Raw genomic sequence first — 26,275 nt, 5'->3', positions numbered from 1 at the left:
TTATTGCAATCTTGATTTTATCGAAGTTTAACTGAAAAATGTCTACCTTAAAAGAAAGGAGGTGTAAAAGTGTAGTCATTCTCCCCAAAGGCATGATCATTGGTAGGCTGGTCTTGCCTCCGGTGAAGTTATCGGGACATAAAGCGAAATACGTTCCAGAACATCAGGATTACAAATTGCCCATTGAGCAGCTTATGTGCTACTAACCCATTGCAATTTTTCCCCTAATGTCTGGAGGATCTAGTCCTAGCAATCTAACGAGAAAATCCGAGGGATACAACAGAGGATAGTGTCAGTAAAGGTCCATCCTTTCCACATCATTTGAGTATAGGTCATTGTCATATTACCGAGCCACTCTTGAGAATGCTAATGTAGGTAGTAGGGGTTAGCCTGACCTAAGATATAATGAAATAAACATTTGGCTTGCAGTTATGTTTACAGGACATCTTGCTGGCAGTGAAGTGTATACATAATATTATGTAGCCGTTAGTTCATATGGCAAACATTTGTATAAGACTGCGGGATATTCATGGGATAATATTATGTAGCAGTTGCTTCACACGGCGAACATGACATGGCCTGGTATAAAACTATGGGATGTTCAAGGTGTTATTTTACAGTGGTGATTTTCTTCTTGCGAAATCATTTATCCATCAATTTTTTTTTTAATTTAAAAAGTTAAACATTCTTGAGTTACGAATAACCTGACAATCAATTGAAAATTTCCTAAAACACCACAGTAAGCGGAAAATGTTGCTCATTTCATGATGGAGGACTTAGTCAGTCGAGAAATTGAACTCACGACGATTGGGTGGGACCCAGACTTAATGCCAACTCAGCCACTAACTGGTTTTATACTGGCATTGCACATTTTAAAGGGAAATCAGATAGCTTTACATAAATACAGGGTGTCCGGGGGTAAAGTGCACTCACCTCGGGAGGTGAAAAAAAGATAAATAACTTTTTTGAAATTCCAACTTTTAGTTTCACTCTTCAAGTAAAAGGGTAAAATTGGTCCGCCGTGTGCGGCAGGCATTATTATTTTGATTGCCAAATCTACCGTCCTGCTTCAGTCAGTATTGAATTTGAATGCAACTTCACTTGCCTTGCGTCGTGTCAATAACTTTTATTTCATTTGCAAAGTAAGATCTGATAATTTAATGTACTTGATTTAATCACCGTTTAACTTTAAAAACTTGATTGCTGTGAAAACTGTGTTGAAAAGTTGAATGTGGTGTGTATTTATTACGACTTAATTAATAGAACATCTTTATAGTGCATGTTTTCTCCAAAGACTTACTTTTAACATTGTGTTTACATATTTATTTGTAGACTTACCTATGTTAAAATTGTTTTCCTTTTGTGTGTAACTTTTTTTATTTAATTACCGAACTGCCTGTCTGTCATTCACTATGTTTATGGGCTATGTACATGATGGAAATGTACACGCTGCGTGCCGGGAATAAAAAGTGTACCTACATTTTTATTTTAGTTTATTTAAAATATACAATTTTGTAACATATTGTAAATGTCAAATTTTCGGTCTTATGTTATTGTTTACATGCAGTTTCCATGGATACGGGCCAATCACAAATATGCAACATTGCCACACTCGTTCTCGGCATGCTCACAGCGACTTTATCGAGTATGTTTGTACCTCACACTAACGATTTTTAAAATGTATGCTTTTTTGTATTGAGAAAAAAATAAATTTCGGAAAAAGTTGTTTATATTTTTTACTCCTACCATCATGTAGAATCATCTTCCGAAGTTAGTGCACTTTACCCCCGGACACCCTGTATTAGGATTATTATAAAGAACCTGGCTTGAAGGGTTGTATTTTTGTGTACAAACAAACTTTGAAACATGAATTAGAATCTGAAATAAAATATATTTTATTTAATTTCCAATAAAGTCAAAACAATTTAATGCTATTCAATACAATTTTTAGATATTTATTATAATATTAAGCAACTGTTATACAGAATAAAACTATATGAATGAAGCTTCTTATAGTTGGAGGATAATAAGTGTGGCCATAATCATATAATTTATGTGAAATTATGAAATACATATCTATAATGATACATTTTACATTGCTATATAAATGCAGTGTTACTGACAAAAATTGTTTTAAAAAATAAATTGCTTATTAGCAAAATGAAAAATCTTATTGTTACTATAAGAATTGTACGAGAATTGTTGACATGCTAAGCTTCAATAAAGTACATAGTTTTTTTTTTCCATTTACTGTTTCTATTTTTTTATAATAATGTGTTCGTTGATCTAAATGTGAATCTTCCTTTTGGAGCAACCTATTAAAAAAGCCTTTTTACTATCACAACCTTTCTATCATTGATCAAAAATAAATGTTAAAGAGTCATAAAGATATTCCAATAATTGACCATAATTTGTTTGTTTATAGAAAGTTTCATATTTTAAGAGTAAACTCTTGAGCAACACTTATTATTATTATTATTAAGATGGCAAAATTGAGAGACAATTCTTATTCTATGGAAACTAGTGTTTTAATGAATACACCGATTAGTGCTAGTTAACTAATAGTGAAACACACCAACCAGTTGTGGTTAACAGACATTCAGAGGGAACGGTCAAGTTATCAAGTAATATGTAATGGGAGGGAATCAACTAGCAGAGTCTTCTTTACATATTCCTCCAAAGGCAGTTTCACATACACTGTACCGCTTTCACAGCTGACAAAGTTGTGGGTGTTTTGTAAAAAGTTAAATATGCCAAACTCTTCTCAGTACATACTAGCGCGAGTTGATTACACATCTTCACGACTGAGTTACTTGCCGTACAAACAAAATAAATGTATGTATATTGCATTATCTGTGAACGATAATTTTTCAAAAATGGCTTATTTGTACTTACTACAAAACACTGAAGATATGAAAGATGAAATGCATTGAACATTTTTTAGCGTTAAGCTTAAGAAGAAGTGCAATTAGGTATTTAACTTTATTTGGGAGTTAACTAAATTGAGAATTGTAAATAATGTAACCACACATCTCACCCATTTTCAGAATTGCTCACTTCTTCCAATACGTTGAAGCAATATGCTATTTTCAACATTGGACAATGGTATTTAAGGAATGTTAAATTTTGGATTGTTATGCCAAGATATTTAGACAAATAGAAAATATTCTCAGTGAAGAGAAGCCTTCGGTAGGAAAGATATAATTAATTTTTCAGACGAATAGGATGAAATAAATAAATAGTTTCAGCAGAGATTGCCAGTGATACGGATTGCCGACACAGACCTTCAGCATAAAGTACGTAATTGTGTAACATAAAAAATGTTTATAAAATCTCAAACATAAACTTAAAAAAATAAACCTACCTTTTTACCAAATCAAGCGTGAACGTAAAGATGTTATAATCATAAATAAAAATTATTAAAGAAAATGTGCAATAAACAATATAATCAAGTGCATTGAAGTGATAAACTTTGGTAAATTTTGAAGTCCACTTCATTTGAATATTCTTTTACATAATATGTATAAATATAACTTCTAATTCTATATCAGCCATTAAGTAGAGATTAATTTTTGAGAGCTATTAACTTAACGCTTATTATAAACCAAACAAACAATCAACGGGTTCAAACATATTGGTTGTACTAACGGGATCTGTATTATCATAATATGAAAATGCTACAAATAGTTTTATTTAATCAAATTATTTCATCCAAACCCTAAATTAAAATGTGAACCATTTAATGATGTAGGCATCAGGAGAGTAATATTTAACATATAAACCATTTAAGGAACCCCGGTTAGTTGGTCAGATAGGATCGAGAATAATAATAACTTCACAATACTTCAGGAAACAAGAATATCAAAATTAGCAACAACTTATTTAAGACCAGGAAATATATCACCTCATTAAGCGTTTGTCTCAAACGAAATAAAGAATGCAAAGGCTGAATGGAACACGAAAGTTTCAAAGCATCGGCAGCTAATAACTTGTTGGTGGGGGACACTATTCCTTGGTAGAGGTGTCCATGGGGCTGGCGGGCTGCGGGGAGGGAGGCTGGGCGGGGGAGGCCGGGGCGGCCAAGGGGGCCAACGGGGCCAGGGGCGCCAGGGGGACGTGGGGAGTGGCCGAGGGGGCTGCCGAGGGGACGGAGCCTCCTGTCGATGGCACGGCCGGCTTCACAAACCGGTCCGTGGGTCGGCGAATACAGCTGACATGCTAAAACAATCAATTGGACAATAAGAACATTTTAAAACAATTATTAAATGATTATTGCTAAATAACTAAGTATGTATATTATATTTTATAAAAAACTATATGACTGCTAAAAACGGATTGCTATAGTTCACATTTATTAAAGTGAAGGGTAGTTTTAAGAAGAGAAAGGAGTGAACCTGGGTGTTGAAGAGATTCATGTTTCATGATGGAGGTCAAGTCATTCCACAACCCAGCTATTGAGCACAGGAACGAAATGTTGACCACGAATTCGGCTGTGTACTATTGCCAAAGAGCTAGTTCTTAAATAATTAATTATTATTATTATTATTATGTAATGAGCAGGCAGCATTCTGCTGATGCGCTCATATCTGATTTCACAACAAGTTTGACAGTAATTGAGTTGTTTTAAGTTTGAACTAAGTCCTTTCTTCTCTCCAAATGTGAATCCGATAGAGCATTGAATTGATTTATATTTGTTGCATCGATGACATGTTGTGGGAGTTTGTTCCAAGCATCCACTACTCTATTTACAAGGAAGTGTTTTCTAGGATTAGATGCAAAAGGCGTTTTGGTAATTTTTTTTTAGTAACATTTATATATTTATTAGTAGTGAAGATTTCTTGGATGCTAGGGCAACTGTAATGTCCAGATAAAATTTTGAAAGTCTCGATCAAGTCACCCCTTTCTCTTCTTTCTTGTAAGGTTGGTAATCTTAGTTCCTTGAGTCTATCTTCGTATCGTAGATCTTTCAGAGCTCTTGGTATTTTAGTGAAACATTAACATAATTGAGAGCAATACTCACTGGTAGATGTGCGATGGGAGGTGTAGAAGCCGCCATCGGGTGGAACACTCCGGCCAGCACTGCGCAGCACTGTCCTCCGTGATGCTTTCCAAATCAAAATAAGATACACAAATTAATACATGCTTTATAACTGATAAGTAAGTAATAAGTGTATGTAGCCATCACATAATTTTATCTAAAACCATCAAAAAAGCTTTATACCTCGTTACAAGCGAGATTATACAGTAAAAGTTGTTGATTTTTAGTTTATACAATGGCGGCCGATGATCTACGTTTTAGGGTACATATTTAGACAAAATCCATCCACGATTGTATCGTACCTATAATACATATTACGACATGGTTCTAAAAGTCGACTCAAAGACGCCTTAAAGATTCCAAACGGCATTAATGTGCCACACAGTGCTTAACTATATTACAGAGTTGTAGAGATTTTTTGTCGTTTTTAAAACATTTTGTTCCTTAAAACTATTTTATGAACTTGAAGTTTGTTTTCGTTTTTGAAGTTCACCCACAACCGAAGTCATGGGAAGGGTGCAAAATATAATGTGCGTTGGTGAAATCAAATCAATATTCCACTCGTAATGTTGTTTACTGTAGAAACGATTGAGAGTTATCTAACAATTGACCAGCCGTTAACGAAAGCGCTCCAAAACTGGGTTCCATGACCACTCAGGACAGTGGCAATTCAACACACATTTGAAAAGTGATATCATTAAAAGTGACAAAAAAGATGGTCTATTTTTATTTAATCACTTTTCAAAAAATGCGTTGAATTGCCACTGTCCTGAGTTGCCTGGTTACCTCAAAACTGAACTTAATATACGTAATAGGGTGTATCGATTTTTAACTTTTTTTTTGTTTTCAAATTCCAAGTTGAAATAAAGTTGCTACTAGGTACCACAACTTACCACAAAAAAAATTGGATTTTTAAAAAAATGTTTAGGTCTCCCGCACAAGGCCTAAAGTTTTAATTTTTTTCAAAAAATATCAAATTTTTTTTAAATTTAAATAAATAAAATCATAACTTTTGTGTTTATTCCAAGTTAAAAAACAGTAATATTAGGGCATAAAAATAAGTAAGAAACGATTTTTTTTTATAAAATATGGATTTTAGGTCTCCCGCACAAGCCCTAAAGTTTGTTAATTTTGATGAAATTTTGTAATTTTGTGTACATATATGAACCATGTTTTTTTTAAGTTTAAACCACCGGCAAATTAATTGTACTTTTCTTACAGAAGGCATAAAATGAGACAATATATATATACATAATTCTTATATACATACAGTAAAAATATATACCACATATATACTATATATATATAATATGTTTTATACCTGAAAAAAGATAGTTGGACGTTGTAAATTGTATGAGAAAGGTGTTGAAAGAAACTAATGTTATTTGCTATTACTGTTGTTTATTACAAAAGTATAAAAGGTTATAACATGTCATAAAATGTAGTATAAAAACTAAGTACAAAATGTTGCTGATTACTTTCCATACGACATGAGTGGCAGTTTTCTTGTTCTACTGCAAATTTACTGACTTGTTTAAGTATTCGTCCTTTCATCTTGGCTTCAAAACCTTAAATCAAAGTTATGTATAATATTTACATAGGCCTAGTGAAAATTTAATAAATGTTATTACAGTTCCCAAATGAAATTTGAATTTAATATGGAAGACAATTCTATTGCTGAAGAGTTGGCCAAACGAAACCCCGGCAACATCTCGCACGCCAGGTGGCTTACTCTGGCAAATCGAGTCCTTCGTTTGTATGTAGCCACCGATGATCCGACCCATCAGCTAAGAAAGCTTGCAGAGTTCATAATGAAGGTCTACATACCATCATGGTTCTCAATTAAGTGCAATCCCCAAATCCCGCAATCTTCCATTCATTTTTTTAAATGATTCTTTTCAGCAATTACTTGGTAGATGAGCTAAGAAAAGTCGTCCATGCAACGTTACAGATAAATGCTTTCATGGCTCACCCAGAGCATGTTTTGATAGCTATGCTGTTCGATGAACGAAAACATATCAGAGCATTGGCTTATAAGAGAATCCAGAAAGCTCGCTCAACCGTAAGGAAAGGGGTAAGGGTATTTAAACCCCCTCAGATCAATTTTGATGCCGAAGACTATATAGATATGATTGACTGGAAATCCACTTCAGTAACCGAACCCCCTCTTGTTACTGATATGAGCCTAGAAGAGTTGGAGTCAATTGCGGAAACTGGCAGAAGTGGAAGGGTTGAATTTAGAATTCCTTCTCACACTCAAGCGGTGGAACGAATTGTCAAGGAAGTCACAGAAGCTTTGAAGCGAGTATGTGGGCTAATCGAAAGAGATAGTTTTATCCGTGCCAGACTGGAAGACCGTAAAGAGTTACCTACGTTCGAGACCAAGAGCCAGTACAAAACCTCTGCAAAGGATTAGAATTTAAGTAAGTTTTTTTCGACTATTTTGTAGTTATAATGTTTCTAAATAACGTCTTTATCATACTGTCTTCCATATTAAATTGAAATTTTATTTGGGAACTGTAATAACATTTATAAAATTTTCACTAGGCCTGTGTAAATACTATACATAATTTTGATTTAAGGTTTTGAAGCCAAGATGAAAGGAAGAATACTTAAACAAGTCAGTAAATTTGCAGTAGAACAAGAAAACTGCCACTTATGTCGTATGGAAAGTAATCAGCAACATTTTGTACTTAGTTTTTATACTACATTTTATGACATGTTATAACCTTTTATACTTTTGTAATAAACAACAGTAATAGCAAATAACATTAGTTTCTTTCAACACCTTTCTCATACAATTTACACCGTCCAACTATCTTTTTTCAGGTATAAAACATATTATATATATATAGTATATATGTGGTATATATTTTTACTGTATGTATATAAGAATTATGTATATATATATATTGTCTCATTTTATGCCTTCTGTAAGAAAAGTACAATTAATTCCGGTGGCTTAAACTTTAAAAAAACATGGTTCATATATGTACACAAAATTACAAAATTTCATCAAAATTAACAAACTTTAGGGCTTGTGCGGGAGACCAAAATACCATATTTTATTTAAAAAAACCGTTTCGTACTTATTTTTATGCCCTAATATTACTGTTTTTTAACTTGGAATAAACACAAAAGTTATGAATTTATTTTTTTAAATTTAAAAAAAAATTGATATTTTTTGAAAAAAATTAAAACTTTAGGCCTTGTGCGGGAGACCTAAACATTTTTTTAAAAATCCAAAAAATTTTGTGGTAAGTTGTGGTACCTAGTAGCAACTTTATTTCAACTTGGAATTTGAAAACAAAAAAAAAGTTAAAAATCGATACACCCTAATACGTAATCGCCACTCCCAAAAAGTAAAAAATAATGAACAGAAACAATATACTCCTAACTCCTACCTATTACCTACCCACCTCCCTTTTTCGAATTCAGGTGAATTCTGAGAAATGTCCCGGTCTCAGTGTATTGGCCAAAATGAAGATAATTTTGGGTAAGTGGACAACTTACGAGAGCGGCAATTAAAAACACTTTTAAATTCACAAAAGTAATGGAAAAAAATAGGTTACTTTACGTTGACTTGTGTGTTGAATTGCCACTGTTCTGAGTTGCCATGGAACCAAATTTTGTATAGAAATTTGATGAAGTATTTTCGAGGTTCAGCTTTTTTTCTATGTCTCCCTGTATTTCAATACAAAATTACCTCTATTCCAACGAAAGGTGAAATGAACCCCCCAAAAACACATTATATAGCAACCAGATTGCAGCTGTGCACCACTCGGGGTATGCTTTTGAGTCCGAGCTTACTAGACACAGGTGTAATTATGACCTTGTGAGGGAGATTTTTTTTTCAGTTTTTTATTGAATAGCCAATGGTCTTTAAAATATTTGAGAAAGCACTGCACAATTGTACTTAGCACGGGCTGTTCCTGCACAGGAGTGGCATGATTTGAGAGTGCATTGCACAATTGCACCTCAGCACGGGCTGTCCTTGCACAGGAGTGGCATGATTTGAGAGTGCATTGCACAATTGCACCTCAGCACGGGCTGTCCTTGCACAGGAGTGGCATGATTTGATAGTGCATTGCACAATTGCACCTCAGCACGGGCTGTCCCTGCACAGGAGTGGCATGATTTGAGAGTGCATTGCACAATTGCACCTCAGCACGGGCTGTCCTTGCACAGGAGTGGCATGATTTGATAGTGCATTGCACAATTGCACCTCAGCACGGGCTGTCCTTGCACAGGAGTGGCATGATTTGATAGTGCATTGCACAATTGCACCTCAGCACGGGCTGTCCTTGCACAGGAGTGGCATGATTTGATAGTGCATTGCACAATTGCACCTCAGCACGGGCTGTCCCTGCACAGGAGTGGCATGATTTGAGAGTGCATTGCACAATTGCACCTCAGCACGGGCTGTCCTTGCACAGGAGTGGCATGATTTGAGAGTGCATTGCACAATTGCACCTCAGCACGGGCTGTCCCTGCACAGGAGTGGCATGATTTGAGAGTGCATTACACAATTGCACCTCAGCACGGGCTGTCCTTGCATAGGAGTGGCATGATTTGAGAGTGCATTGCACAATTGCACCTCAGCACGGGCTGTCCCTGCACAGGAGTGGCATGATTTGAGAGTGCATTGCACAATTGCACCTCAGCACGGGCTGTCCCTGCACAGGAGTGGCATGATTTGAGAGTGCATTGCACAATTGCACCTCAGCACGGGCTGTCCTTGCACAGGAGTGGCATGATTTGATAGTGCATTGCACAATTGCACCTCAGCACGGGCTGTCCTTGCACAGGAGTGGCATGATTTGATAGTGCATTGCACAATTGCACCTCAGCACGGGCTGTCCTTGCACAGGAGTGGCATGATTTGATAGTGCATTGCACAATTGCACCTCAGCACGGGCTGTCCCTGCACAGGAGTGGCATGATTTGAGAGTGCATTGCACAATTGCACCTCAGCACGGGCTGTCCTTGCACAGGAGTGGCATGATTTGAGAGTGCATTGCACAATTGCACCTCAGCACGGGCTGTCCCTGCACAGGAGTGGCATGATTTGAGAGTGCATTACACAATTGCACCTCAGCACGGGCTGTCCTTGCATAGGAGTGGCATGATTTGAGAGTGCATTGCACAATTGCACCTCAGCACGGGCTGTCCCTGCACAGGAGTGGCATGATTTGAGAGTGCATTGCACAATTGCACCTCAGCACGGGCTGTCCTTGCATAGGAGTGGCATGATTTGAGAGTGCATTGCACAATTGCACCTCAGCACGGGCTGTCCCTGCACAGGAGTGGCATGATTTGAGAGTGCATTGCACAATTGCACCTCAGCACGGGCTGTCCCTGCACAGGAGTGGCATGATTTGAGAGTGCATTGCACAATTGCACCTCAGCACGGGCTGTCCCTGCACAGGAGTGGCATGATTTGAGAGTGCATTGCACAATTGCACCTCAGCACGGGCTGTCCCTGCACAGGAGTGGCATGATTTGATAGTGCATTGCACAATTGCACCTCAGCACGGGCTGTCCCTGCACAGGAGTGGCATGATTTGAGAGTGCATTGCACAATTGCACCTCAGCACGGGCTGTCCCTGCACAGGAGTGGCATGATTTGAGAGTGCATTGCACAATTGCACCTCAGCACGGGCTGTCCCTGCACAGGAGTGGCATGATTTGAGAGTGCATTGCACAATTGCACCTCAGCACGGGCTGTCCCTGCACAGGAGTGGCATGATTTGAGAGTGCATTGCACAATTGCACCTCAGCACGGGCTGTCCCTGCACAGGAGTGGCATGATTTGAGAGTGCATTGCACAATTGCACCTCAGCACGGGCTGTCCTTGCATAGGAGTGGCATGATTTGAGAGTGCATTGCACAATTGCACCTCAGCACGGGCTGTCCCTGCACAGGAGTGGCATGATTTGAGAGTGCATTGCACAATTGCACCTCAGCACGGGCTGTCCCTGCACAGGAGTGGCATGATTTGAGAGTGCATTGCACAATTGCACCTCAGCACGGGCTGTCCCTGCACAGGAGTGGCATGATTTGAGAGTGCATTGCACAATTGCACCTCAGCACGGGCTGTCCCTGCACAGGAGTGGCATGATTTGAGAGTGCATTGCACAATTGCACCTCAGCACGGGCTGTCCCTGCACAGGAGTGGCATGATTTGAGAGTGCATTGCACAATTGCACCTCAGCACGGGCTGTCCCTGCACAGGAGTGGCATGATTTGAGAATGCATTGCACAATTGCACCTCAGCACGGGCTGTCCCTGCACAGGAGTGGCATGATTTGAGAGTGCATTGCACAATTGCACCTCAGCACGGGCTGTCCCTGCACAGGAGTGGCATGATTTGAGAGTGCATTGCACAATTGCACCTCAGCACGGGCTGTCCCTGCACAGGAGTGGCATGATTTGAGAGTGCATTGCACAATTGCACCTCAGCACGGGCTGTCCTTGCATAGGAGTGGCATGATTTGAGAGTGCATTGCACAATTGCACCTCAGCACGGGCTGTCCCTGCACAGGAGTGGCATGATTTGAGAGTGCATTGCACAATTGCACCTCAGCACGGGCTGTCCTTGCATAGGAGTGGCATGATTTGAGAGTGCATTGCACAATTGCACCTCAGCACGGGCTGTCCCTGCACAGGAGTGGCATGATTTGAGAGTGCATTGCACAATTGCACCTCAGCACGGGCTGTCCCTGCACAGGAGTGGCATGATTTGAGAGTGCATTGCACAATTGCACCTCAGCACGGGCTGTCCCTGCACAGGAGTGGCATGATTTGAGAGTGCATTGCACAATTGCACCTCAGCACGGGCTGTCCCTGCACAGGAGTGGCATGATTTGAGAGTGCATTGCACAATTGCACCTCAGCACGGGCTGTCCCTGCACAGGAGTGGCATGATTTGAGAATGCATTGCACAATTGCACCTCAGCACGGGCTGTCCCTGCACAGGAGTGGCATGATTTGAGAGTGCATTGCACAATTGCACCTCAGCACGGGCTGTCCCTGCACAGGAGTGGCATGATTTGAGAGTGCATTGCACAATTGCACCTCAGCACGGGCTGTCCCTGCACAGGAGTGGCATGATTTGAGAGTGCATTGCACAATTGCACCTCAGCACGGGCTGTCCTTGCATAGGAGTGGCATGATTTGAGAGTGCATTGCACAATTGCACCTCAGCACGGGCTGTCCCTGCACAGGAGTGGCATGATTTGAGAGTGCATTGCACAATTGCACCTCAGCACGGGCTGTCCTTGCATAGGAGTGGCATGATTTGAGAGTGCATTGCACAATTGCACCTCAGCACGGGCTGTCCCTGCACAGGAGTGGCATGATTTGAGAGTGCATTGCACAATTGCACCTCAGCACGGGCTGTCCCTGCACAGGAGTGGCATGATTTGAGAGTGCATTGCACAATTGCACCTCAGCACGGGCTGTCCCTGCACAGGAGTGGCATGATTTGAGAGTGCATTGCACAATTGCACCTCAGCACGGGCTGTCCCTGCACAGGAGTGGCATGATTTGAGAGTGCATTGCACAATTGCACCTCAGCACGGGCTGTCCCTGCACAGGAGTGGCATGATTTGAGAATGCATTGCACAATTGCACCTCAGCACGGGCTGTCCCTGCACAGGAGTGGCATGATTTGAGAGTGCATTGCACAATTGCACCTCAGCACGGGCTGTCCCTGCACAGGAGTGGCATGATTTGAGAGTGCATTGCACAATTGCACCTCAGCACGGGCTGTCCCTGCACAGGAGTGGCATGATTTGAGAATGCATTGCACAATTGCACCTCAGCACGGGCTGTCCCTGCACAGGAGTGGCATGATTTGAGAGTGCATTGCACAATTGCACCTCAGCACGGGCTGTCCCTGCACAGGAGTGGCATGATTAGACTTTTCAGAGCCATCTTTGTGTTTTAGCTGTGAATATGTATATTGTACAATGAATACAATCCCAGGAATTAAAAATGGATTTGGTAAAGTAAACAATACCTGAGGAGGATGGTAGCAGCGATGGGGAAGATGCGGGGGCCCAGGGGGCTGAGGAGACAGGGGCCGGGAGGCACCTGGAGAGCCCCGCACCCTGTTGGCCTGCAACAATCATCACATACTCCTTACTTTCTCTGCTAGTCATTTTTAAATATTGATTTAACCAACTAACAAACCATCACGCCGTTTCCCACAGGAGTAGGTAGAGAGGCACACACTTATTGCTATATTCACACCCTTCTGTTATTCTGACTCTTTACATGGCCCAACCCAAGTATTTGGTTCACTTGATCATCCCATGTTTTCCTTGGACGTCCTCGACTTCTTTTACCATTTACATTAGCGTCATATATTCTCCATAAAAACCTTTCTTCGTACATCGTACATGCCCAAACCAGTAAGTGATTTATACTATGCATAAACTGATTTAAGATTTTCACGGCCAAAAGTATTTTTGTTATTTGTTTTTGGGGTGTTATGCCGTATTGCGCTAACTCCTTCTTTAGCCAACGTTTCGGACAACGTTACAGTGTCCATCATCAGGGCAGATGTGACAAACGAAACGTTGGTTAAAGAAGGAGTTAGAGCAACACGGCATAACACCCCAAAAACAAATAACAAAAATATACATAAACCATTTATTTATTAATCTTTGGGAAATCAACAGTTGAATATTATAATTTTTACATTATACCTAAAATAGAACCAATTATATATTTCCTCCCTGTGTTACGAAATTAACAGAATTGCCGGAACAGAATTATATATAACAAAACAATAAAACCTTTTAAAAATTAGATAGAAGGGATAGAAACAATTTGACTTCTTGAAAATAAAAATATTTAAATTAATGATCTCTTTACAGTATCATGATCATTATTTAATTGATAGAAATATAATATAAATGTACTTACATTTTGCAAACATTCATTAAATTGTCTTTCCTCTTCCATCTCTAGAGAAGATTCACTTTCAGAAAGATGACGGCACAGAGCTTCACGACGCTCCACCTGGAAACATAACATGTTCATACTCCATATTATATATACTTATATTTCATTAATTAGCTCAGAAGTTATTTTACAGAATATTGGAATGTTGACTGTCTAACTAGGAAATTCAAATATCACACAGGACAGTCAAATTGACAATATTCTCTAAATATGTAGTATAAAATAAAGTCTCCATCCACGTGTGTCTGTTTGTGCGCTTAGTTCTTCTAAAGTAGGCAACGGATTTTGATAGGGTTTTCACTATAATTTAGAGAATTTCTTCCGGAAGGTTATATATATATATATAAAACATGCGTATTATATTTAAAGAAAATAGAGAAAATTTTGTTATAAGTCGTATAAAATTTTTTTTCGGGCACTTAAATTGGTAAAGCTGACTAAACCTAATGAGATACATCAAAATAATGAACTACGAAATTGTATATCTTAAAAAGACGTACAGAAAAGTTTGCAATGGTACATGTCTATCTCCTAAGGATAACCCCCAGCAACGCCCGGTACATGTCAGTAGTTCATTAAAAGTACAGAGCTGCCAACATTTGCAAAATTACACAACAATATTATAGGGAAAAAACAATCGTAAATACAAATAGCTTATTATGTATGCATCATCATAAAATAATACTAAACTAGGAACTTATTTAATTAAGCAACTGCCTTATATCGATCTTTCAGATGCTGACAAACTACACAAGTAGTTTAGCGGGTTTAAATGTGAATAAATAAAAATAAAGATTCGTAATTGTGTTAAATATATTATTCACTAGCGTACATAACAAACAACTGGCATTTAGCACAGATGGTTGTTATTTTATTTTAAACACCAAAAGAGCTTTTACATCCAATGAAGTGCAATTTTATGAAAAATTACAATGAAAATATAACATCATGGTCATAAGAAAATATAAGTAACATAATTTAATATAACAGTTAACAAAATATAGGTAACATAAAATATAAGAGTTAGTAAAAATATAGGTAGTTAACATGTATGAATAAATAACATAAAAAATAGATAATCTGCCAATATGTACCCTTCTAATCAATGATAATATTGATAAAAATGTATAAAATTCATGTTAACAATACTTTTTACTATGTAGTTAGAAATAGTTCACACGTACAGCGTTGGAAGTTTGCCAAATTCATCCATATGATTTGAATATTTGTTACCAAAGCTATCAAAACGTTGTATTGGGGAATGCAAACTAAATATGGAATGAGATGTATATAAAATTTTATTGTTTGTCTAGTTGTTCGTATAGGTATATGTAATAATATAATAATAATATCTTTATTTAGGAAAGTTTACACATTACAACTATACATACATATTATGGTGTACATTGATTTGTAACTTTTATATTTAAGGTTATAAAATTAACAGAAAAATACAAACATAATATTGTGAAGGTAAAAAGAAAATAAAAGTACAGTTGAGGTTTCTCAAATACCGGCTCACTAGGCTAGCCTGTGTTGAGGCAAAATTTTTCGTGTTAGTTCCTAATACCTTTGAACATACCTATACTTATATTAAGATGTATTCGCTCAATAATGTCGTGACTTCAATAACTGCAAATTTGGGTGAATGCACCGGTGAAGGCCCTATTCTTATTTTTGATCCTAATTTTTACATTATCTTTGAAAATTTTGTGAATCACATTGTTTTATGCTGTCTGGAAGAATGTTGTAGAGTCTTGTCGCAAAGTATTTAAAGTTTCGTTGACCAAACGTAGTATGTGTTATCGGTATTTGTAGTAAGTTTTTGTTGTTGCTTCGAGTACATCGTGTATTTGAACTTTTTTCGTAGTAATTATGTATATTTGAGTATAGATGAGTTAGGATAGTTTTTGCATATAGCTGCCGAACATCAAACACATTCATAATATTAAAAATTAGATTCGAGTCTGTAATTATAGGTAGCCTTAGAATTATTTTTAAAATTGTTTTCTGAGCCTTTATGAATGGGTCTAGTGCAGATGAAGTGCCGCCTCCCCATGCTATGATACCATACACAATAATAGATTGGCAGACTGCAAAATAAATCATTTTCAGGTGTTGAAAGCCCAGAAAATTTCGTATGATTCTGAAAAAGTGCATGGTTTTTCTTGCACTGACAACATTCATCGGAACTCAAACACGAGTGTAATATGTACATTTATTAGACGCAGAAGTTTAATTTTCGTCTGATTTCTAATGCTGAAATATTTTAAATATTCATTAAAGACAGGTATGTGCTTATTTATGTACTCTAAAGGAATGTTAAGATTCAAACTTAAGATGCCTAGAAATTCTTTCTACATTGTGAATACAAATTTTATAAAAGGGCGCCCAAACTATGGAATTATGTCTTATTAAGCTTCTAACTAGGGATATGTAGAAGAGTTTTATGATTTGTAACGATTCAAAGTTTTTAATGGATCTTAATATAAATCCTAATGTTTTCATACTTTTAGTATTGAGCATTACCGCTCGTATTGATGAATTTACAAATATTTTGAAATCCATCAATAGTCAACACTGTATATTTCGCTATTGTACAATACTAGGTAAAGTAGAACCTCGTTAATTCGAAATCCAGCGGACATCAAAAACCAAATTTCTAATTAACAAATTCCCACGTAATTCGAAATTTTAAGAAAAAAAAAAAAAAAAAAAAGATGGCGAAAATCGAGTTCCTCGGGCGCCCCTTCAAATTCGGGTGGAGTAAATACGAATTATTCCCGTTTAAATCGAATTTTGGCAGCCGATTTTCGCCGCGATCGGCCCTTCAAGTTCAGTTATTCTAAGCAAATTCATAAAAATACCACACATTTCCGCGTAAATCAAATTTTCGCGGCCGACTTTTTAAACTCGGATATTCGAAAAATACGATATATTTATGCGTAAACCGAAATTTCGCGGCCGATTTCGGTCACAGCCGACCCTTTAAATTCAGATAATTTAAGTAAATTTCGTAAAAATACGTCATATTTCCGCGTGAATCGAAATTTATGCGGCCGATTTCCCTTAGCGCCGGATCATTAAACTCAGATATTCAAAGTAAATTTAGTAAAAATACGATATATTTCCGCGTAAATTGAAATTTCGGAGCCGATTTTCGTCGCGCCGGATCTTTGAAATACAGATTTTTGAAATAAACTCGTAAAAATGAGATATATTTACGCGTAAATCGAAATTTCGAGGCCGATTTCCGTCGCGGCCGACCCTTTAAATTCAGATATTTATAATAAATTCGTAAAAATAAGGTATATTTCCGCGTAAATCGAATTTTCTCGGCAGATTTTCGTCGCAGCCGGCCTTTTAAATTCAGATATTTGAAGTATATTCGTAAAAATATGTAAATTGAAATTTGGCGTTCAAATTCCGTCGCAGTCGACCCTTTGAATTCAGATATTTGGTGTAAATTCATAAAACTACCACATATTTCCGCGTAAAACGAATTTTTTCGGCCCTTCAAACTCTGATATTCGAAATAAATTGGAAAAAATACGACATTCCAGTGTAAATCGATTCAGATTTACAAAATAATAACACTAATTAGAGCGATGTATATTCACGTAAAAATACACTTTTCGGCGTTTTACCATCATGGCTGTCTTTTAGATTCAGATTTACGAAATTTTATAATTTATTTTCGCAAAAATGGAAGTTTTTCGAATTACACAAACAAATTTTCGTGTGCGGAAAGAAATAAATTTCGAATTACGAATTAACGAATATCGAATTAAAAAGCCTTTTTGTATGAAAAAAATTTTCGTGGATATTTTTTGGTGAAAATTTTGAATTACGCGTTTTTTCGAATTATCGGGGTTCGAATTAACGGGGTTCTACTGTATAACTAACAAGAATAACTTTAATGAAAACAACACTATATTTCGCTATTGTAAAATACTAGGTTTAACTAACAAGAATAACTTTAATGTAACAACACTATATTTTGCTATTGTACAATATTAGGTATAACTAACAAGCATAACTGCAAAAAATCAATAAATTACTAACAACTTAAGATAATTAAGACAAAATCTGTTTATAGTGGATTTACAAATGCCATTACAAAGCAAACGGTTGGAGAAATACAGGAACAATAAAATAATAAATATACCATGAACTACGAAAACTAAGAAAAATAACATTTAAAATGCATCTGTATAGCAAAGTTCAGAAGCCGCGCGGGCGGTCATGGTTCGGACAATCTCAGTGACATTCGTCTAATTCCGGAAGGTGGCACCAAACATTTTGTTTTGCGGCGCACAAAAATCGTCTTGTTTTGGCATAGGTTATAGGATTTCATCGTCAGGAGGATTGTATTGTTTTGATGTTTTTTGTACAAAGTATTTTGTGCTGATTTTTTAACCCGCAGCATGGGTATTTCGAGTTGTTGTTTGACCATATTTTTTAGTGGCGCTGATATTAAAGGCAGAATCAGTGTGCTGTTTATAATGTGCTAATATTATTATAATGCAAGTTTGTTTTATTTTGTCATCTTTTTAATGGGGGTTCACTGCACAAACGCACTTTAGAGAAAACCGCTACTGATTATTCGCAAATGCACAAATTACTGGGTAAGCAAACAGGACCATCACTATCACTGTGCTCAGTGCCATCTCTGTTTCACGTTAACAATAGGATTAAATAAAACAGTAAGTATCAATATGTACCTCTAGTTGCAGTTTCCTCTGTAGACGTATATTTTCTTCACGGATACTTTTTTCCTCCATTGCATAACGCTGCATTTTCTCTTTGCTCTCATTTTGAGAAACTGTCAGTTGATTCCTAGAAATGAAGATTTTAACATTAATAAGTTGTCACGTAACGAATTGACACGTTCAAAACTCCCGCGAATTCAAATAACCTAGCTAATCAGTTGTCACCTTTGTTCGCTGTACGCATGCGTCGCATTACGCAGGGCTACGTTGGCACTGCCAATGCGCGCACACGCCGACTGACGAAACCAACGGCCATTTCCAATTCAACCTCGGCCTTGACAACATGTGTGCCTTGCAATTAACAAAGACGCTCCCTGTAGCGCGCCTAAATTAACAGCTATTTTTGTGCTAATACTTTAAATAACCAATATCTAATTCAGTGCCAATTTACAATGGAGAACTGCTCGCGCATTGGCGCGTGCAGTACAGCAGATATCCCGCCATAATAGTGATTCAACATGCACGGTTGTTTCCTCCTGCAAATTCATGTAAGCTTATTAATAACCATTTCTCCTTATGTGCCTTTTTATGATTCGAATCGTGTTAATATTCAGGCCTGCCAGCCAGAACCAAGGAAATGAATAAGGAATATTTAGGATGTTAATAACCCTTTTCACCTGTGTATCTGTAATGTAACTGTGCTTTGTGAATATACTCTCCTTCCCACATCTTGTGTTTCTTTTGACGAATATGCAGTGGTCGAATTGGCATTTGTCCCCCGTGTAAAAGCCCTATTGGCTGACCTAACGCCTGATGATACGGAACTCAATTCTCTACCACCTGAGCTATAACCGAAATGTACACTGGTAAGTCTCCGTACAAAGTCACCTTTTCACACTGTTCCCCACGTTAGGAAATTGCCCCTTCTTACTCTGGCGTCTAACAAAGTTAAGATAAGAGCAATAATAAATTATCATTATGTAATCAAAAACAGGTATTAAAAATAATGAATGAAATATCCCAGAGGTAAAGCAGACTCACCTCAGTTTGACCACTTCGGAGCGCAGAGTTTGAATGTGATTGCTCAAGTTAGATGCTGTATCTCCATTGCTGATATCACTGAAAATATAAAAGAAAATATTTTAAACCTTTTAGCTACTTTCCCCCTATGGATGTACAGATAGGTGCCAGACAGTGATATAATATATTAAGAAGTAATATAGTAAGATGTATTGAAATAAAGGCATGTACATTTTTCACCCTAATACATCATTCAGAAAGAATATTTTAAAAACAGATGCAGAGAATACTCACGACAAAATTACAATAAAAAGAACTTCAAAGATGGTATAGGTTGGGTCAACGCATTGGGCCAACATTGGCGCAAACCTGCCAGAGTGTGAATGCTGTTGGGGGGTTGGCGCCAATATCCTTTGATGTGTGTACGAAAAATCGACAATAATCAGGTTGGCTAGCCATCGCATGCAACAGCCAATATAAGCCAAGTGGTCCGGTACACGTTGGGCCACTGCTCTGGCCAGAGTATACTTGCAGCATAAAGTAGCAGGACAGAGAATCAGATATAGTGCTTTATGTGGGGGGCTTAGAACTATATATTGTTGATAAATTGAAGTGAATAGCACAAACCTGGGCAGAGTGGGATCAGTGACTGGTTGGTCCAGCCTGATCTGCAGAGATCTCTTCTCAGCCTCCAACTTATCCATCCTCTTCCACAGGCGGTTGACCAGCGCCTCTTGCTCCTGTTCCAACGTGTTCTCTAGTTCCACCTGAAGAATGTTTATACAATTAGTACTACTCGCAAGGGTTGTCTAGTTGTCTAGGTCGCCAACAGAAAACAAGCCAGTTAATGTACTCTTCTCAAATATGTTAAGTATGTATGTAGCCAGAAGAATGATTATTACGCTATTCATTTAATAAAATTTGAGCTTCAATTTTGTTTATTTCTAACTAGTAGCATTCTTAAAAGAAATTTAGTTGAATTAAATTTATGAATGTTTGATTTAAGAGGAATGGCATCATCATTAATTCCTAAAAATTGTGTAAGTTGTCTCTAATTGTATTCTTTAGTGGTCTACATTTTATAATTTAAAATAAAATAAATAATGTAGCACACACACACAGTTTTAGATATTTGTAATATCTTTTGAATAAAAAAATAATTATTGAGTATGGTCAAGTGTTTTTGCCTTAAATCCAAAATTAAGTTTTATGTGAAAAGGGCAGTGCAGAAGTTCCTCTTAAGGTTAAACACGACATTCCTTATAATCTATGTGTTCATAGGTGGTGTTAATTTAATTATTTTATTGAAATACACATTTTGCAAGTTATGATTTACAATATTAACCAGTGGGTCTCTGGAGAACATGCTAGCATTCTAATATTTTCATTTTTAGAATAATTTGCAATGCGTTTTTGACCTTAACGCTTCGAAAGATGTATGAAAAACCAAATCGGCACCGCTTGGTATAAAAAAAACTTTAGATTTTTATGAATATGAATAAATAGTTTTGTACATATAAAAACTCAATTCTTTCAAGAAAGGCATACATATACAATGTTGGATTGAATCACGGATACAAAATTGTATTTGTATGCCTTTCTTGAAAAAATTGAGTTTTTAAACAGACAAACTATTTTTTCATATTATTATTACGCAAACAAATAATTTGTCTTAATATTGTAAAGCATAACTTGCAAAAGACGTATTTTAATTAAATAATTAAATTAGCGCCATCTATGAATGTGTACATTATAACTAATGTCGCATTTAACTTTAATTCCATAAATTTGAAGCAAAGCAATTGCTTAATTAGTGTTAGCGGTGATTATCTATAAAAAGTGCACGTAGTTTAAAGCTGAATGTAATAAATTGCAGTTTCATTTTAAGTATTTATTATTTATTAATGTTTCATAATTACAATAAAGTCTGTTAAACGGTTAATGTCAATTTGTCAACAGGTTCTTATTAACCCTATTCAAGGAACGATCGGTCGAGATTTCACTGTGCCAAAATTTTTTTCATGATGGATAACTAAGGTAGTTTAAAGTGGGTGCTGCATTTCACTAGTAACATCGCAAAGAGCACTTGAAGTGAAATAACACAAAACTACACTACAGAATTTTTTAAATTTTTTTATTCAAAAAAAAATCAGAAAATATGTTAAAATGTACATAGTAATCATTTTACATAATGTTATACATGTTATAGATGTACCACCATAATAAAGGAAGGTTATTATTATTATTAAGTTATCTTAATACATATTATTAACTTACAACGTTTCAAGGTAAGTTGGATTAATTATATTATCGCGTTCATTGCTTTTTTGCAAGAATATAATATCAAGACTAGAAATGTTATCAGACCAAAAAACATAAAAATGAATTGCCGGTAGTTCGTTAGGCAGGTTGACAAAAGAATTATGGAGGAAGGTGTAAGAAAGTAGTAAGTAATAAGAATTACCTTCTCTCTGCGTAGCTGCTCCAAGTTAGTCTGCTTGGCCAGAGTTTCTGCCTCCAACTTCTCTATTTTCCTCATCAATTTGTTCACCAGGCACTCTTGCTCCTGCTCCAATGTCTGCTCCAGTCGGCATTTCTCTTGGCGCAGCTGTAAACCAATTGATTTAAGAATTATGTGAGATCAATAATTGGGTAACCGGATAAAACATTTCTCTTGGCGCAGCTGTAAACCAATTGATTTAAGAATTATGTGAGATCAATAATTGGGTAACCGGATAAAACATTTCTCTTGGCGCAGCTGTAAACCAATTGATTTAAGAATTATGTGAGATCAATAATTGGGTAACCGGATAAAACATTTCTCTTGGCGCAGCTGTAAACCAATTGATTTAAGAATTATGTGAGATCAATAATTGGGTAACCGGATAAAACATTTCTCTTGGCGCAGCTGTAAACCAATTGATTTAAGAATTATGTGAGATCAATAATTGGGTAACCGGATAAAACATTTCTCTTGGCGCAGCTGTAAACCAATTGATTTAAGAATTATGTGAGATCAATAATTGGGTAACCGGATAAAACATTTCTCTTGGCGCAGCTGTAAACCAATTGATTTAAGAATTATGTGAGATCAATAATTGGGTAACCGGATAAAACATTTCTCTTGGCGCAGCTGTAAACCAATTGATTTAAGAATTATGTGAGATCAATAATTGGGTAACCGGATAAAACATTTCTCTTGGCGCAGCTGTAAACCAATTGATTTAAGAATTATGTGAGATCAATAATTGGGTAACCGGATAAAACATTTCTCTTGGCGCAGCTGTAAACCAATTGATTTAAGAATTATGTGAGATCAATAATTGGGTAACCGGATAAAACATTTCTCTTGGCGCAGCTGTAAACCAATTGATTTAAGAATTATGTGAGATCAATAATTGGGTAACCGGATAAAACATTTCTCTTGGCGCAGCTGTAAACCAATTGATTTAAGAATTATGTGAGATCAATAATTGGGTAACCGGATAAAACATTTCTCTTGGCGCAGCTGTAAACCAATTGATTTAAGAATTATGTGAGATCAATAATTGGGTAACCGGATAAAACATTTCTCTTGGCGCAGCTGTAAACCAATTGATTTAAGAATTATGTGAGATCAATAATTGGGTAACCGGATAAAACATTTCTCTTGGCGCAGCTGTAAACCAATTGATTTAAGAATTATGTGAGATCAATAATTGGGTAACCGGATAAAACATTTCTCTTGGCGCAGCTGTAAACCAATTGATTTAAGAATTATGTGAGATCAATAATTGGGTAACCGGATAAAACATTTCTCTTGGCGCAGCTGTTAACCAATTGATTAAAGAATTATGTGAGATCAATAATTGGATAACCGGATAAAACATTTCTCTTGGCGCAGCTGTAAACCAATTGATTTAAGAATTATGTGAGATCAATAATTGGGTAACCGGATAAAACATTTCTCATGGCGCAGCTGTAAACCAATTGATTTAAGAATTATGTGAGATCAATAATTGGGTAACCGGATAAAACAGAACATGATTAGATGTTTTTTATTTTTTTCACTTTTCTGTTTTGTTTTGTCATAGAATGCAATAATTGGTAAAATGAAAGTATGTTTGACATTCAATTTCCCAGATAAAAAAAAACTGTAATAAGGCATAACAAATTGTTCTTTGGAAATAATGTCATCAGAATCTCTTGTTTGAAGCCGCTTCCTGCAAATCTTAATCCTGTCCAGAGAATATTAGTTGCCAAAAACACAATTAACATACGTTATAAGCATTATTAATTATAAGTTTCCAAACCTGGTTAAGTTTCCGTGATAAATCATTGGTTAGACATTCTTCTTCTCTTTCATAATGATGAGCGAGAGTTTCCTTTTCTTGTTTCAAAGCTTGAATTTTCTTCAAAAGCGTGTTTGAAATATATTCCTCCTCCTGTTCTGCTTTAGCTTGCTGTAAACAATAAACGTGTCATAACTCTGTTCATAGTATATGGTCACATGTAGTGTCATCACCCAGAGATTACACCAGGTCAAACCTGGAACAATATATTAATGTGAAAACAATATACTATTCCTACTTTACCAGTATGCAGGAGGGTATAACTGCAATCGAAAATTGGAACGAAAAGACAGGGTAATCTCCAAAATATTGATAAGAGTAGGTAGCTGTTATATAGTTGTCTCAATAAAAAAATATAGGTAATCAATTAAACATTTCCACAACATAAAAAAATATATTACTAGGGCGAATAAGGATGTGAATATGTATTTATTTTGAAGAGAAAGAGACAAATTTCAGTACATAACATTCAACAAAATATAAAAGCCAACTTACGATACTGACTGATGCCTGCCTCAGCGTTCGGTTTTCTTCTTGTAAAGATTTAACTCTAATCTTGTATGTTTCTAGTTCTACCTTCAACACCCTGTATTTACAAATAATAAAACAACAAGAATTAATTATAACATTATTATTGCATAAATGTAATAGTAAAAAATTGGGAAAATAACCCAATGTGGAACATACATCGCATCTCTGTAGGAGGTTTAGTAATTGCATGTAAGAAAAGCGTGGTTACCTATTTTGCTGTTGAAGCGAGTCTATCCTCTTCTGAAGCTGGTCCCTGGAGACAGGACTGGGCGGAAGCATGATGGCTCCTCCTTCCAGGGAATTAGAGTCACTCTCAGATGCAGAATCTGCCATCTTACTCGGGTCTAAGAGAAATATTACAATTATATTTATAAGTGGCCAAAGACTAGTGGAAAAAACAAAGGAATGAGAAATAAAGTTTGGAATATGCTGTCGGTAGTCGCATCTCGGCATACTGTAATATTTCATACAGAATACAGAACTTTTTACACGTAAACGCAACTCTATCTCAACTCAATATTTTATCGACGGTACTAAACTCCAGGAAGTCACAACCATTCGGGACCTAGGCGTAATATTTGATAAAAAACTAACTTTCACACCTCATATCGACAGCATTATTTCTAGATCCCTGAAAATGCTAGGATTTATCAAACGAAATAGTAAAAATTTTCAGAATCCCAAATCAAAAATAACGCTGTACTATTCCTTCACCCGCAACGTGTTGGAGTACGCAAGTTCTATATGGAGTCCAACCTACAAAGTTCATATTCAACGAATAGAGCGGGTTCAAAAACATTTTATGTACCACCTAGCGTATTGTGATAAGCGAGCTCGATCACTTCCTCATTACACCGATAGACTAAATTTCTACAATGTACGCACCCTTGAACAGAGAAGACTAAATATTGATTTAAATTTTCTTTTCAAAATTGTTAATGCTCTAATAAACTGCCCTTTTTTACTCTATCAAATTATGTTCAACGTTCCTAGAATTGGTTGCCGACTTATACATTATATCCCGTTACATATTAAAAAATATAAAACTAAGCTGGGGTATGACTCACCTTTACCGAGAATGTGCCATTATTTTAACGAGACATATAAAAGTCATCCCATTGATTTGTCAATGTCATCATTGGCCACCTTCAAATCAAACGTAAACAAGAAGCTACCTATCGTGTTGATCTAAAAAATAATTACTGTTGCTGTTATGAAATGTATATGTAAGTGTATGTATGTGTGCATATTATTACATTATTCTTTACTTACAGTGTTGTGTTCATCAATGTTGTGTTTGTCTGTAATTAGTGATAGTATCAACCAAGTTTAATTAATGTAATTGTATTTCGAGAGCTTTGATATGAATCACTGTTGACAAACCTAAAAGAGAGAAAAAAAAAAAAAAAAAAAAAAAAAAGAATATGTGCTTAGTATGACTGAGCACACATTGCTACTGACCCCGGCAACTGCTCTTGCATGAAATATTACAATTATATTTATAAGTGGCCAAAGACTAGTGGAAAAAACAAAGGAATGAGAAATAAGGTTGGGAATATGCCTTGGGCAGTTGCATCTCGGCGTACTCCAATATTTCATACAAAACTCATACTGAGCACACATTGCTGCTGACCCCGGCAACTGCTGTTGCATGAAAGATGAGATGCGAC

The 26,275-nt window shown here is 36.6% G+C and overlaps 1 protein-coding gene across 1 annotated transcript in view; it reads right to left on the bottom strand.

Annotated features, from left to right (window-relative positions):
* Window positions 1-3,868: 3,868 nt before the first annotated feature.
* LOC149426587 (coiled-coil domain-containing protein 6) overlaps window positions 3,869-26,275 on the bottom strand; it is a 36,940-nt gene continuing 14,533 nt past the window's right edge. Inside the window, exons 2-12 of the mRNA XM_089637582.1 lie at window positions 24,814-24,949; window positions 24,570-24,660; window positions 24,036-24,185; window positions 22,208-22,351; window positions 20,371-20,510; window positions 19,765-19,842; window positions 18,736-18,850; window positions 13,973-14,068; window positions 13,062-13,160; window positions 5,021-5,104; window positions 3,869-4,218 (exon numbers count right to left, since the gene is read on the bottom strand). Of these exons, the coding sequence (XP_089493708.1) occupies window positions 4,006-4,218; window positions 5,021-5,104; window positions 13,062-13,160; window positions 13,973-14,068; window positions 18,736-18,850; window positions 19,765-19,842; window positions 20,371-20,510; window positions 22,208-22,351; window positions 24,036-24,185; window positions 24,570-24,660; window positions 24,814-24,949 (1,346 nt within the window). The 3' untranslated portion in view covers window positions 3,869-4,005. The remainder of the gene's footprint in view (window positions 4,219-5,020; window positions 5,105-13,061; window positions 13,161-13,972; window positions 14,069-18,735; window positions 18,851-19,764; window positions 19,843-20,370; window positions 20,511-22,207; window positions 22,352-24,035; window positions 24,186-24,569; window positions 24,661-24,813; window positions 24,950-26,275) is intronic.

Source organism: Hesperophylax consimilis, chromosome 1 (assembly GCF_061612785.1).
Source record: "Hesperophylax consimilis isolate HC1 chromosome 1, BYU_Hcon_1.0, whole genome shotgun sequence".
Lineage (NCBI taxonomy): Eukaryota > Metazoa > Arthropoda > Insecta > Trichoptera > Limnephilidae > Hesperophylax > Hesperophylax consimilis.
The sequence above is the reverse complement of the archived record's forward strand: the minus strand, read 5'-3'. Positions and strand labels throughout refer to the sequence as shown.